General features: G+C 40.3%; 1 protein-coding gene across 1 annotated transcript in view; it reads right to left on the bottom strand.

The window, feature by feature from the left end:
* LONRF1 (LON peptidase N-terminal domain and ring finger 1) overlaps positions 1 to 10605 on the bottom strand; it is a gene marked incomplete at its 5' end in the record, with an annotated part of 12014 nt that extends 1409 nt beyond the window's left edge. The window contains 10 exons of the mRNA XM_010146761.1: positions 1427 to 1579; positions 2668 to 2830; positions 2949 to 3107; positions 4254 to 4375; positions 4935 to 5049; positions 5903 to 5993; positions 6079 to 6316; positions 6756 to 6902; positions 7484 to 7606; positions 10468 to 10605. Coding sequence (XP_010145063.1) covers positions 1427 to 1579; positions 2668 to 2830; positions 2949 to 3107; positions 4254 to 4375; positions 4935 to 5049; positions 5903 to 5993; positions 6079 to 6316; positions 6756 to 6902; positions 7484 to 7606; positions 10468 to 10605 — 1449 coding nt within the window. The remainder of the gene's footprint in view (positions 1 to 1426; positions 1580 to 2667; positions 2831 to 2948; positions 3108 to 4253; positions 4376 to 4934; positions 5050 to 5902; positions 5994 to 6078; positions 6317 to 6755; positions 6903 to 7483; positions 7607 to 10467) is intronic.
* Between the last annotated feature and the right edge of the window lie 2405 nt (positions 10606 to 13010).

Raw genomic sequence — 13010 nt, 5'->3', positions numbered from 1 at the left:
CTCAGGGAACTGGGGATGTTTATCCTGGAGAAGAGGAGGCTGAGGGGAGACCTTATCGCTGTCTACAACTGCCTGAGAGGAGGGTGCGGAGACGTGGGGGTTGGTCTCTTCTCCCAAGTGACAGGATGAGAGGAAACAATCTGAAGTTGCACCAGGGGAGGTTTAGATTGGATATTAGGAAAAATTTCTTCACTGAAAGGGCTGTCAGGCATTGGAACGGGCTGCCCAGGGAGGGGGTTGAGTCACCATCCTGGAGGGATTTAAAAGACATGTGGACAAGGTGCTCAGGAACACGATTTAGTGGTGGCATTAGCAGTGTGAGGTTAAAGGTTGGACTCGATGATCTTACAGGTCTTTTTCCAACCTAAAATATTCTATTCTATGATTCCATTCTAGGCAGAGCAGGACTACTTAAATCAGTTTCTTCTACGCTGCAAAGACATACTACGTAACTTCCTGCACTTTCTTTAGTTCTCTACACCGAGCCTTAGAGGTCATGCCCAGACTGGTCATAACACTCCTCAGCAGAGGTCCTGTCCCCATCAGGAAGATAAATTACCTCAAATGACTTGCAAAATCTTACTGATAGCGGTACACTCCAGGATGACATTTCCTCCCTTGCCTCTGTATCACACAGCTGACACACCTTGTTCCACTACAAACCTCAGGTACATACCCATGGTATTGCTGCCCTGCTATTGATCCCTCTTTCCTAGTATGTTGTTTGAAGCATTTTTTTTTAATTGAATTGTTCTAAAACCACTTCTGAATTCATGCACTGGCCTCCACACCATCTACAGTCCTCCCAGGGCAGTAAATATGGTTCCATAAAAGTATGTAGCATGTGAGTGAAGGTCAGGGTCTGCTAAGATCCCGCTTGGAAAGCCAAATTTTATGTGGTTTTGTGTTACTTTTCCCCCAGACTCCACTCTCTCAGGATCTCACCGACCTTCATTAACTGTTTGTAACAGCCTTAAAACAGATGGCTGCAGCTGGTTTGGTAGCAAACATCTGCCAAAACCTAGCAGCTGCCACAGTTATGGCACTGGCACAGAAAGGAGGACGGCGGTGCCATTATTTCTTTGCCAAAGATTACTGCCAGCACGTGTCATGGGGAAGGAAAGGGAGGGGTTTTCCCATTTGAATTCTAACGGCTTTACGCAAACCAACCGTCTAAAACGCCACTGGAACTTAAAGTGTTCTCAGTGTTTTATCTCCACAGCCGCCTATCACCCTTTCCTGCAAAAACTACCCAACAGCAACGGAACTCTCTGTTGTTGCTCATCGTCAGAGAAACAAGATGCAAGCCTTATTCCCTTCAAAGTTGGGGGAAAAAGAAGGGTGGGGTGTTTTTTTCCTTTTACTGTTTAGCAGCTGTTATTTTTAGAAATATGCACCTAATAATTGATATTAAAAGCTGTCTCACCTGTATATTTTCCTCCCTGTCAGGCATTGGCCCAAAGTGCTGAAGAATTTGAGTACGAAATTTGTTTCTTAAGTTTTGGAACCAACTGCAGGCCTGATTGTAAACAAAATTGTGAAGTTCTCTCAGTTTCCTCAGTTCTTGTTCATCAGCAACCTATGGGAGGAATGTTATGAAAGTATCATTAAACAATGACTATTTGTGTTTAAAAACACATTCAGTTTCAACTGTATTTAGATGCATTTCTTGCATTCTCCTACCCAAACGTTGATTGCTAATGAATGAATAGTAAAGTCCCTCACTCTAAGAAGGACATAGAGATGCTGGAGCATGTCTTCCTCAGAGAAGGGCAACAGAGCTGGGGAAGGGTCTGGAGAACAAGCCTGATGAGGAGCGCATGAGGGAGCTGGGGGTGTTCAGCCTGGAGAAGAGGAGGCTCAGGGGAGACCGTATTGCTCTCTACAGCTACCTGAAAGGAGGTTGTAGAGGTGGGTGTTGGTCTATTTTCCCAGGTAATTGGTGATAGGACAAGAGGAAACAGCATCAAGTTGTGCCAGACAAAATTTAGATTAGATATTAGGAAAAACTTCTTCACTGAAAGAGTAGTCAGGCATTGGAACGGGCTGCCCCGGGAAGTGGTGGAGTCACCATCCCTGGAGGTGTTCAAGGAACGTGTAGATGTGGTGCTTGAGGACATGGTCTAGTGGGTACAGTAGTGTTGGGCTGATGGTTGGACTGGATGATCTTATAGGTCTTTTCCAACCTTAGCAATTCCATGAAGTCCAGTGATATTTTAAAAAATTACAGCTTCAAACTATTGTTCAGGAAAACCCTCACTGTTTCTTTGATGCTTTATAATAATAGCAGGGAGGTTTAGATTAGATATCAGGAAGAAGTTCTTCCCGGAGAGGGTGGTGAGGCACTGGGACAGGTTGCCCAGAGAAGCTGTGGATGCCCCATCCCTGGAAGTGTTCAAGGCCAGGCTGGATGAGGCTTGGAGCAACCTGGTCTAGTGGAAGGTGTCCCTGCCCATGGCAGGGCGTTGGAACTGGATGGTCTTTAAGGCCCCTTCCAACCCAAACTATTCTATGATTCTATGGTTAATAATAAAAAGTGAGCTAGCTTCCATTTCTTCCACATACTGGCACTAAATCTTCCAGTTGTCTAAAGATGTTAAAGTTTGAAATGGAGCAGAAATCTTGAACTATTAATACTAGTGAGTATTTAGATAGCATTCTGGATACCTTAACATCCTCCAAATATTCGATGTCTGCAGTGCAATAACCATCCTTCATCCCTCTCCGTAAAACTCTAAATCTCTTTCCACCCACTGTATCAACAACCGACCGTCCATCAGGCAGAAAATGAACGTTCCTAATTTGCAGCATGCACCCGTAATCTGCAAAACTAGAAAAAAAAAGACCTTGTCAGTACTGTAATTACACACTTCTGAAACGGCATTTTTTTTATAATTAAGAAAAAAAGACATAAAAGACGAGGAGCTCAGAATCGGATGTAAACCTACCCATTTTGAGAATCGCTGATACACATCCCAAACTGTTTAGTCCCAGTTTCCATACTTCTGCGAATCATGAGTCGGTATCTTGGCTCAAACACGTGTAGAGGGCAAGGCACAGTAGGATATGCCATAGTGCAAACGAACATTGGAACATTCTTGGTCAAGCTTCAAGAGAACATCAAAAGAAATATGTGGCTTAAAAACCTCATCAGTCAACTATGCCAAGACTTTTTTTTTCAGCATGTGGGCTATATCTGAGGTCATAAAGCACTCTTTTCAAGGTTTAACAATAAGCACACTGCAGTAACTTTCATAAACAATCAAAACACGTAGTGACAACAGTGACTGAAAACCTACATTCTGATTTGCATATATACTGACAGTAAACCTGAGTTATCTAGGTCGTGACCATCTCACCAGTGAGTGAAGGGTTTTTGTGGGGACAGGGGTGTTATTTTTTCCCTTTAAGTTTAAGCCATACAAGCCATTACGGCCTCAGAGTGACAGTTTACCTGAAACTAAAAAGATGTAGCAGTAACTACACTGTACCTACATCACCATTTCGATTATTTTCGGTGATGGACTCCAGATAGCAAAGATGCAACCCAGGGTATAACACAGTACGCCCAAGTAGGCCTAATATAAAGAACTAAATGTTTTTAAATACTATTTTGTCAAGTGTGTATCAAGTTGATAAAAACACGTTAGCATTAAAACATAACCAGCTATTTAATTTTAATACTTTTCAGGCTATAAAGCACAATTCTAATTTATGGATTGTTACGTTCATTGCATAAGCTATAGTTTTAGGTTTTCAACATTCATATCTACAACACACAGCACTTTATATATCTGAAGAACTCTAGAGATAAACATCAAGACAGCAAAAAAAACCCAACCCCAAAAATTTCTTTTCATCACATCTCCCTTTATACAATTAGTGTCTATCACAAAAGGCTTTGACAGAAATTAAAATATCCGAGGACAATTCCATTAAGAGCAGCAAAACTAAACCCAAAGCTCCACGACAGTGCACACACACAGAGAAACCAAAGGACAAACATATTTTGTAGAGGACTCAAGAGCCTCACATTGCTACTGTCAGAGCGTCATGTTTTTTATTCCCACCCTAGTTAAAAAAACTTTTCGTTTTCTGAAATACACACTTAAGACCCTAAATTAACATGTTTTTGTACTCCTCCTTCCATCCGTAACATGCCATTATTAGAAATCTCAAAAATAATAAAAGCACTTCTAAAAAGGATTTCCATACTAGTCTCTCCAAGTTTCTAGACAAGACAGCAAGCTTACTTTGAGTGTTCAGCAGTTTCTTCAGCGTGAATTCTCTTCCTCTCATATAATTCATCAGCCAAATATTTCATTATTAATTTCTCCAGCAGTTCTGTGATGCTGTATTTTCTACTTGCAAGGTACTGTAAAGCAATTTTTAAAAAATTGTTAAGTATATGAAAAGAAATATTAATAAGACTTAAGAAAGTGCAGTTTTTATTGAAAACCATGATGTGTGTGTCACAGATTAGATTGAAACCCATGAAAACTTACAGCTCTGAAATTCTCACGTTTCATTACTTAACACCTAATGTTACTGTAATATTTGAAAACGAGATGCTCTGGTTTAGTTCTTAGTGTTTGACAACTCGAGTGTCTAACTCAGTATTACTATGCTTACCAGAGACAGGATTGATTTTCCAGCCAGGCAAATAAGGAAAGTGTACAGAACTCAGAGGTTTAACTGAAGAGTTACCAAAGTTTCCAAACACGATGTCACTCCACCCATACGTAGATGGTCAGAGAAACATAAAACCTACAAGACCCCGAGGCAAACCTAATCAACTTGTATTGACGACGTTTGTCTCAAGTTTTTCCTTTCTAGCAGCAACCTATGACCCAAGTGAATCCAAGTTGCTGGGTTTAAGCGAAACAGCCTTTAAAAGCGATGCATTCTTTGTGAGCTCTACCGAGAAACAGTACCTCTTTCAGACTCTCCTTACAGAGCGGACACTGAGGAGCATAGTCTAAACACCGTTCCAAGCACCCTTTGCAAAAAGTATGTCCACAAGGGGTTGTCACTGGCTCAAAGAATAGCCTGAAAGAAAATTATTACAAGTTAGACACTGCGGCAAGCGTGTGCTTTGCTAAAAAAAGTCAGTAAGCAACCTCTCAAATTTTTAAAGAATAGTTACACCATAACAAAGCAGAGAAAATGAATCCCGTCGGCTTATTTTACCTTTTGCCCTACACTGCTGTTTGTTTCCATTGTCCACCCCACCACTCTTCTTTTTTTTTTAATGTTTTCTGATGAATCTGTACACATTTCAACACTCTAAATATCTAAACGCTTATCCCACTGTACAAAGATTCTGGTCTCGCTACATCGAATACTAAAAATTAAGTGATTCTTTGTGGAGTACAGTTGTTTCAATAACAGTATTACACACTAGTAACCTAACTACGGAGAATTTTGTGTACACCATACACGTTAAGGCATTTATTCTTACCACCAAGTCGGGTCATTAAGAGCTTTCAAATACATCGGCCACATTTAAGTGGAGTAACATTCTGAAGTATCTGTATCTCCCAGACCCATGCTAGGTTCACAGGGAATACTTCTAAGCATCAGCCTTCCCAAAATAAGCTACAGTTATACTGACTGAAAAAATCCCTAACATTTAAGTGCAAAAGATCCTGTCCTTTTTAGGTTACCAGTTAATGCCAAGTTTAAATTAAAAGGCAGCTTGATTAAAATAATGCTGTGTTATTTAAACGTGTCACTTGCTGTAGTGCTACATAAGCATTTGACTCTAGGGATAGAGGAAGGCTGAAAATTAGGGACTGACATCAGAACTCATCACAACCTGTAAATATCTCAGCTTAGATGTGTAACAGGTATGTGACCAAGCATCGATAATGCAAATGTCGACTCAAGGAGGAAGTCTTACCTCATACATAGAGAGCACTCAAAATCCGATACATCAATCAAATTCCCTGGAATTGTTCCAAAAGCCAGTGTCGTGTCTCTTTTCGTACTATCTGAGAAAAAGAAAGCCAAAATACTCCTTCAAAGACAGGCACAAGACAGTAAATACTTTAAATTTCAAAGGAAGTGACTGTTTACCTCCTTGCTTTTTGTGTTTGTTTCTTCCATCTCCACATACAACTGTGTCTTGTTCTGAAAAGGAAAGCTTTCTTTTCAACAAAGCACCTTTTTCTTGGCCAGAGAGAAGGGGTTCAGAAGACACTCTCTTTAAGCCATCTTCCTTGGCAAGGTCTTTTGTTGAGTTAAGAGCATGGGCAGACTGTGCACGGTTTAAGCTTCCAATGACAGGCTCCGGTACCTCTGATCCTCCTAAACTCTATAATAGTAAGATGAACTGAACTGTACTTAGAGTAACACAAATCTAAGTACATAACATGCAAAGACATAAAAGCCAGACTGATACCCACAGTGAGTTCATTAGTTAAGCAAAGGAATTTGATAAGCCAAGAGTGTATTCAAATTTGCTTCGCATTAACAACTTCAAAATCTTCTCCCCCTCCAAAAAACTGTGTTTCTCTGCATTTTGAGGTCACTATTACCAAATCTCAGTCCTTCTAACTAGTTCACTAGAATGAGAAATCTTAGCATCCAAATTAAAATACATTACTCCCAAAGCACAGTTCTGTTCTTCCAATTTAGCCGACTCCAAAAAGTCAGCATTTAGGCTGGAAAATAAGTATGTCAAATAAAGATACCAAAACATCTGAGGTTTGCCTATCAGCCAAAGCGAAAGGTTATCCCATAGCTTTTGTTACCTGCTCAGGACAAAGCTGTAAGTTGCAGTAAGACTCAGTCACCTCGGAACCAAGTACAAAAGGCTTATTTCGAATATGTGGTGAATTCCAAGTGGGTTCCTTCAGACTCTCTCCTAACTTCTCTGGGGACAGCACATCACACAATGTCTAGAAAACAAACAGCGAAATGTTCATAACAACAAAGCTCTGTCTAGATATTTTTTCATAAAGCTACATACCAAAAATAAGAATCTGTATGAAGTTATTCTCATACATAGAGCTCTATTTAAGCAGTAACTGAGAAAGGACAGTTGAGAACAAGCAGAAACCTACATACCTATATTACTAAACAGAAATTTAACTAGAAATCTTTTCTGCTACAAGTGAGTGAGCTCTTTGAGCAGAGTTAGACATTATAAAAATTTACATTGAAAAAGCAGCATTGAGTGTTGTGCTCTGAGCACAAAAGAGTTCAACTCTGAATATTTAACTTGATGACTGCTTTCCCCTTTTCTAGATTTTCATTTCATAACTTCAAAAGCACAAGCACTTTGAAACACACACTTCCAACTTGCACATTAGGACTATCCCTTCAACATGGTATGACAGATCTTGAAAGGAACCAGGTCTGCCACCTCAACCTTCTCTGTACGTACTGAAGATATTTAGATGCTCAAAGTCTGACGTAACGGGAGCTTTCTAAAGGAAGCAAGTCAGAGATAGCAATCCAGTTTCATAAATAGAATTACCCTTTCGACTTCTAGCTTGGCTGGAAGAAAGTCCTCATCAAGTGCTAAGCACTGTAGAAACAGTTGTAAGGCATCACCTACAAAGCCAGAGTCTTGCAGCACTTTTCCTTTCCGGAAGTAAACCTGAAAAACAGATATCATGAAAACATTTCTAGAGAGTTCGCAGAACTGCAGTATTCATCTTACAGGTGCTACAAGAGTTAGAATTAGAGCCCGCCATGACAAAAACGACGTAGCTCTCCCACAGACTTCAGCTGTGCACAGTGCGGATGACCTGTATGCCCTGTCTAACACACATCTCCTATGGTGTTTGAAAAGAGCCATGGGACAGGCTGGTGGTGGTAGTCTCCTTCCAGTTAATTTGTTCTGGTTTACATGAAGGTTTAAAAACCTAACTGGTGCTGAATTCACAGAAAGCCTTGATTTCCCCTTTCTGTGAGCTTTTGGAGGCAAAGAAGGGGACATGCAATGCAAATTATTATATAACCTCATACAACAGCTTACAGAATCTTTTTGCACTGCCTCATTAAAAGCCTTACAGTTCCAGCCTGCAGGAGAAAGGTACCTACAAAGAAAACAATCCACACAACCATGCATCCCTTACATATACACCTGAATCTATTTTCTTAACACTAAACAATGCATTTTTGGAATTACTTCCTCCAACCGTATTTTATTCTTGAAAACTAGACAGCACCTAGGAAAAAAATAATCTGTTTACTGTGAAAAAGGGGGAGAAAAGACTACTGAATTTTGTTCAAAGTGCCTTATCCAACTTACCTCTATTGTAAAAAGTTGCATTTGCAGTAATATAAATACAAGTTAGATAAAGAAAACTGTTAGCTAACAAAAGTTAGATAAAAAACCAGCATCTAGTTGTATATGAGGTTTTAGATAATGGGCCAGAAAAATTAATTTCAAAAAATCCAAACCAAAAACATACCCTCAACATCAGAAGGATATAGACCAGTTGGAGCGAGTCCAGAGGAGGCCATGAAGATGCTCCGAGGGCTGGAGCCCCTCTGCTATGGGGACAGGCTGAGAGAGTTGGGCTTGTTCAGCCTGGAGAAGAGAAGGCTCCGGGGAGACCTTATTGGAGCCTTCCAGTACCTGAAGGGGCTACAAGGAAGCTGGGGGGGACTTTTTACAAGGGTCTGTAGTGACAGGACAAGGGGTAACGGGTTTAAATTGGAAGTGGGGAGGTTTAGATTGGATATCAGGAAGAAGTTCTTCTCGGAGAGGGTGGTGAGGCACTGGGACAGGTTGCCCAGAGAAGCTGTGGATGCCCCATCCCTGGAAGTGTTCAAGGCCAGGCTGGATGAGGCTTGGAGCAACCTGGTCTAGTGGAAGGTGTCCCTGCCCATGGCTGGGGGGTTGGAACTAGATGGTCTTTAAGGTCCCTTCCAACCCAAACCGTTCTATGATTCTATAAAAAAAACCCAGAGCGCCGTTTCTACGGAATGACTGCCAGTGTTAACAGTAGAGCCTGTTAAACAAGGCTCTCAAATGAGGACATGCATCATCTTTGATGGATTTGGGCAATTTCCTTAAGATGTATCCTGAAGAAGAAAAGTATGCCAATCCTCCTCTTACAGTCAGTTTATTTTCCTACAGAGACAATACTTGTTAGAGGAATCCATCAAACCAAGCTCAGTTAAGTGAAGCGAGGTTTCTTTCCAAACCTCACATAGAAAAAAGTAGACAGTACTACCAATGCCGAGAGGTGAAAAGCAGCACGCTCTCCGAATCTGCAATAGCCATGGAACTGCTGAGCACAAGAGAGACCAAGACAGCAGCAGTTATCTCCCCTTGCGTGGCAAGATCTTGCCGCTCTTTAGAAAGCGCTCCAGTATGCGGTATCTTACGGTTGAGAAGGCCAGTGACCCTCCAGCCGCCTGCACTATTTGCACTCCCACTGACTTTCTTTGGGCTTTTCGAAGGAAAGTTTTCCAAGCTGAAACAGCAAAGTGCCCCTCTCTTAATAAAAATTAAGAGATAAACAAAACAAACCCCAGCTGTTACAGGTTACATCACCATCAACTATCCCAGCTCCAAGTACTGTAGCCACTAAAAAGGCCCCAAACACATGCTGGCATTTTTTAGCCAACACTATTGCAAGGGAATTTATTGCTTGTGCTATGTATTTTTTTGACTCTTTGGTAGCATTTGGAAAAGAAAACTTTGTTGCCCTATTTATACAGCAAACTGTTTTACCAATAAAACTCAAAAACTATGAGAGAAATGTTGACTGAACATAGAGCCAAGAATTCTAGTCCTGACTGGCAACAGGGCTCGCTCATCTCACGATAGTCTCAAGGAACAGATGCTGTTTAAAATACTCCGACTTTGGGAAATACTATCAAAGTGTAACACCTCAGGGAAGTGCAGAGCTTTAGAAGGACTAACTTGCACACAGCATAAATTTTAAAACTCAGTTACATCAACCTACCAAACGTACAGGCCTCAGAAGTTCTGCTTTTAAGCAACTATAGCTGCGCGCACAACTGCGACCAACCAACCGGTCAAATAACGTTAAAATGAAATTAAGTTTGTACGTATTTAATAACTTCTAAGAGAAGACATAGAAGTGTTCTTATAAAGAAATAATCACTAACAAGTATTTACAGACACCACAAAAGTACCTCATAATAGCTGCCAAGAGTCAGTTCTACTGCCCTTAACCCTTCACCCAAAGACACCGCCACCTCACGTTGCGATGGGAAATAAAAATACCTGAAGCTTTTCATGAAGGCTAAATTAACAGTTCCGAGGATATTGTCCAATCAACTCTAACCTGCCACACCCATCAGCAGCCTGCCTCATACAGGCAACTCTTTTAAGATACCTTTTAGCACTTTCCATGCCCTACAAGATAACATTGAAGGTAGCTGGCCTAGGTTCTTAACTTGGTGCAGGTATAATTTAGAATTCATGCATTTTATAAACACAAAAGTTGAAAAATTAAAGAGTTCATATCGACTTACCTCTGGCCAATTTGGCATTTTAGAAATAACAAAATTTAGGTCATCTATGGCTGTTTTATATTCTTGGAGGCCAACGTATGACTCCGCCCTGTAAATTCTTAGCATCAAGTCACCCGAATCTGAAAACAAAAATTCAGTAACATTATTAGTAATTCATAAATTTGTTATTTTTAATTAGATATGCTTTCATAGTGATACATCAAGCACACTTTTTTGTGAACATAGAGCGTTTTGCACTTTCAGTAAAGCAGCCTCTAAATGGGTAGCACATCCATCTGTGTCACTAAAACTGGTTTTTCGAAGACAACCAACAGCAGTTGTTGCCTGGAAAAAATCTCCAGCATGCTAGTAATTCATAAATTTGTTATTTTTAATTAGATATGCTTTCATAGTGATACATCAAGCACACTTTTTTGTGAACATAGAGCGTTTTGCACTTTCAGTAAAGCAGCCTCTAAATGGGTAGCACATCCATCTGTGTCACTAAAACTGGTTTTTCGAAGACAACCAACAGCAGTTGTTGCCTGGAAAAAATCTCCAGCATGCTACTTTTTGCCCCTCTAAATGGGTAGCACATCCATCTCTGTCACTAAAACTGGTTTTTCTAAGACAACCAACAGCAGTTTTTGCCTGGAAAAAATCTCCAGCACGCTACCTTGTGCTTTTTTTTTTTTAATACACCTGTGTTTTTCACTTTTTGCCTTTTTTTTTTTTTAAAAACACCTGTGTTTTTCATTGAGTGAGGTAAACAAGTCAAACATTGATCTATTGTAAACAATACTACAATATTTCTTTAAGTTTGTTTCAACAAGATTTTTTTGGGGAGGGGATCAATTTCAATTTGATATTCTATCTTTCTCTACTCGAAATGTCTGGTTTAAATTTTCATAATTCCAACATTGGCTTGTCTTACATTTAAAAGCCAGACTGGTCAACGTCCCCATGTATTCCAACACATTACTTTGTATTTAGATCCACAACACTACATGTAAAAAGACCTTAATCAAAAAGGAAGGGTTAAGAAAAATCAAAACTGACATTTCACAGCTGAAACTAAAGTGTTGCTTTGGAGCTGACAGTTTCCATTCAAATACAGATATTCCCAAACCTGGCTTGTTTGAGATTTATTTTATTTTAGACAAAATGCTTATATTAACACAAGTCTGGGCAATTGTCTCTCTCTAGCTTAAATGGGTCATTCTGCAAGCAGAACAACCCTGAAGCCTGCCTTCCTGTGCCTGTTTTGTGACTGGTACAGCCCAGCAAGGCAGGAGCTCAGCTCTAACTCTTCAGACTGCTTCTTCTGTTATACTTGACTCTTTGGTCAAGTCAGTACCAAGTCAAATTATTTTCTTCAGGGGTAGTAGTACGTGCAGGTCTTTGTCCTCTGCCAAACTCCCTATTCCCACATCATCAGAGGGAGCTCATCTTTTTCAGACTGTCAAGAGTAGAAGACGACTGAAGGAACTCCCAGCCTTCCCTTCTGGGGGGAGGGTGAGGGATAGTTTGAAGATCAAAACGTGAATTAAAGTCTATAGCAGGTGGATATTTTGCACAATTGTTCTTCAAAGAGGAAAGCACGGTTCCAATTGAACTGGTACAAAACAAGGAACTGGGGCCTTACCTCTGCTGCTGAAGACACAAACACTGCCAATGAATGATCAATACAAAACACAAATTGGGTTTAAACATTTGCAAGACCAAAAGATCTAAATTTGTATGTTCAATTTTCCAACCCTAATTTAATTTCTAAGTTTTGTAATTGCGAAAACATTGTTTTGCAATGTTTCAGCACGTATTTTAAATGTTGGTCACCTAAAAGGAGGATGCAAAACTATTGCAAATCCTTAGACAAAAAGGCTAAACAGAGCAGAAACACAACCTGTGCTTGAATTTAATTTCAGGAACCCAAGATACTGTAAATATAGAAATCTAGCATAGCCAAAGACAAATGATTTCAGTGAAAAAGACACCAAGTGCTTTCAGTGCAGAACTGTGCGTACCAGTTATTACTACATTCACAGGAATGTATACAAAGGTGCACACACAAAAAAACATGCATTTCTGTTTTTATAGTACTTCCAAAGCCTCTGCTCCTGGTTACTGTCAGCATAAGCATACCAATGAATGGACCATCTCTGGTCTGACCCTGCGTGCTTTTCAGATAAGTCTTAAAAATACACCAAACTCTTCAAAATAAGACATGCACATCACCACCACTATGCAGTAAAACATCAGGATGCAGTATTTATTAATGAGTACAATAAAGTCACCCCATGATCAGGGGTTCAAATATCAGAAGAGGCTGAGAGAACTGGGCTTGTTCAGTGGAAAACAATTCCCGAAGGCCTTGGGGAAAACCCAACAGCCTTCCAGAACCCAAGAGGTGGCCAACTAGAAGACTTTTTACTGAAGTGCGTGGGGGAAAAAACTAGAGACAGTGGTTATAAACGGAAATAAGGGCAGTTCTGACTAAGATTTTTCACAGATTCATAGGATGGTTTGGGTTGGAAGGGACCTTAAAGATCATCTAGTCCCAACCA

The sequence above is a fragment of the Eurypyga helias genome, unplaced genomic scaffold, assembly GCF_000690775.1.
Source record: "Eurypyga helias isolate BGI_N326 unplaced genomic scaffold, ASM69077v1 scaffold15942, whole genome shotgun sequence".
Taxonomy (NCBI): Eukaryota; Metazoa; Chordata; class Aves; order Eurypygiformes; family Eurypygidae; genus Eurypyga; species Eurypyga helias.
The sequence above is the reverse complement of the archived record's forward strand: the minus strand, read 5'-3'. Positions and strand labels throughout refer to the sequence as shown.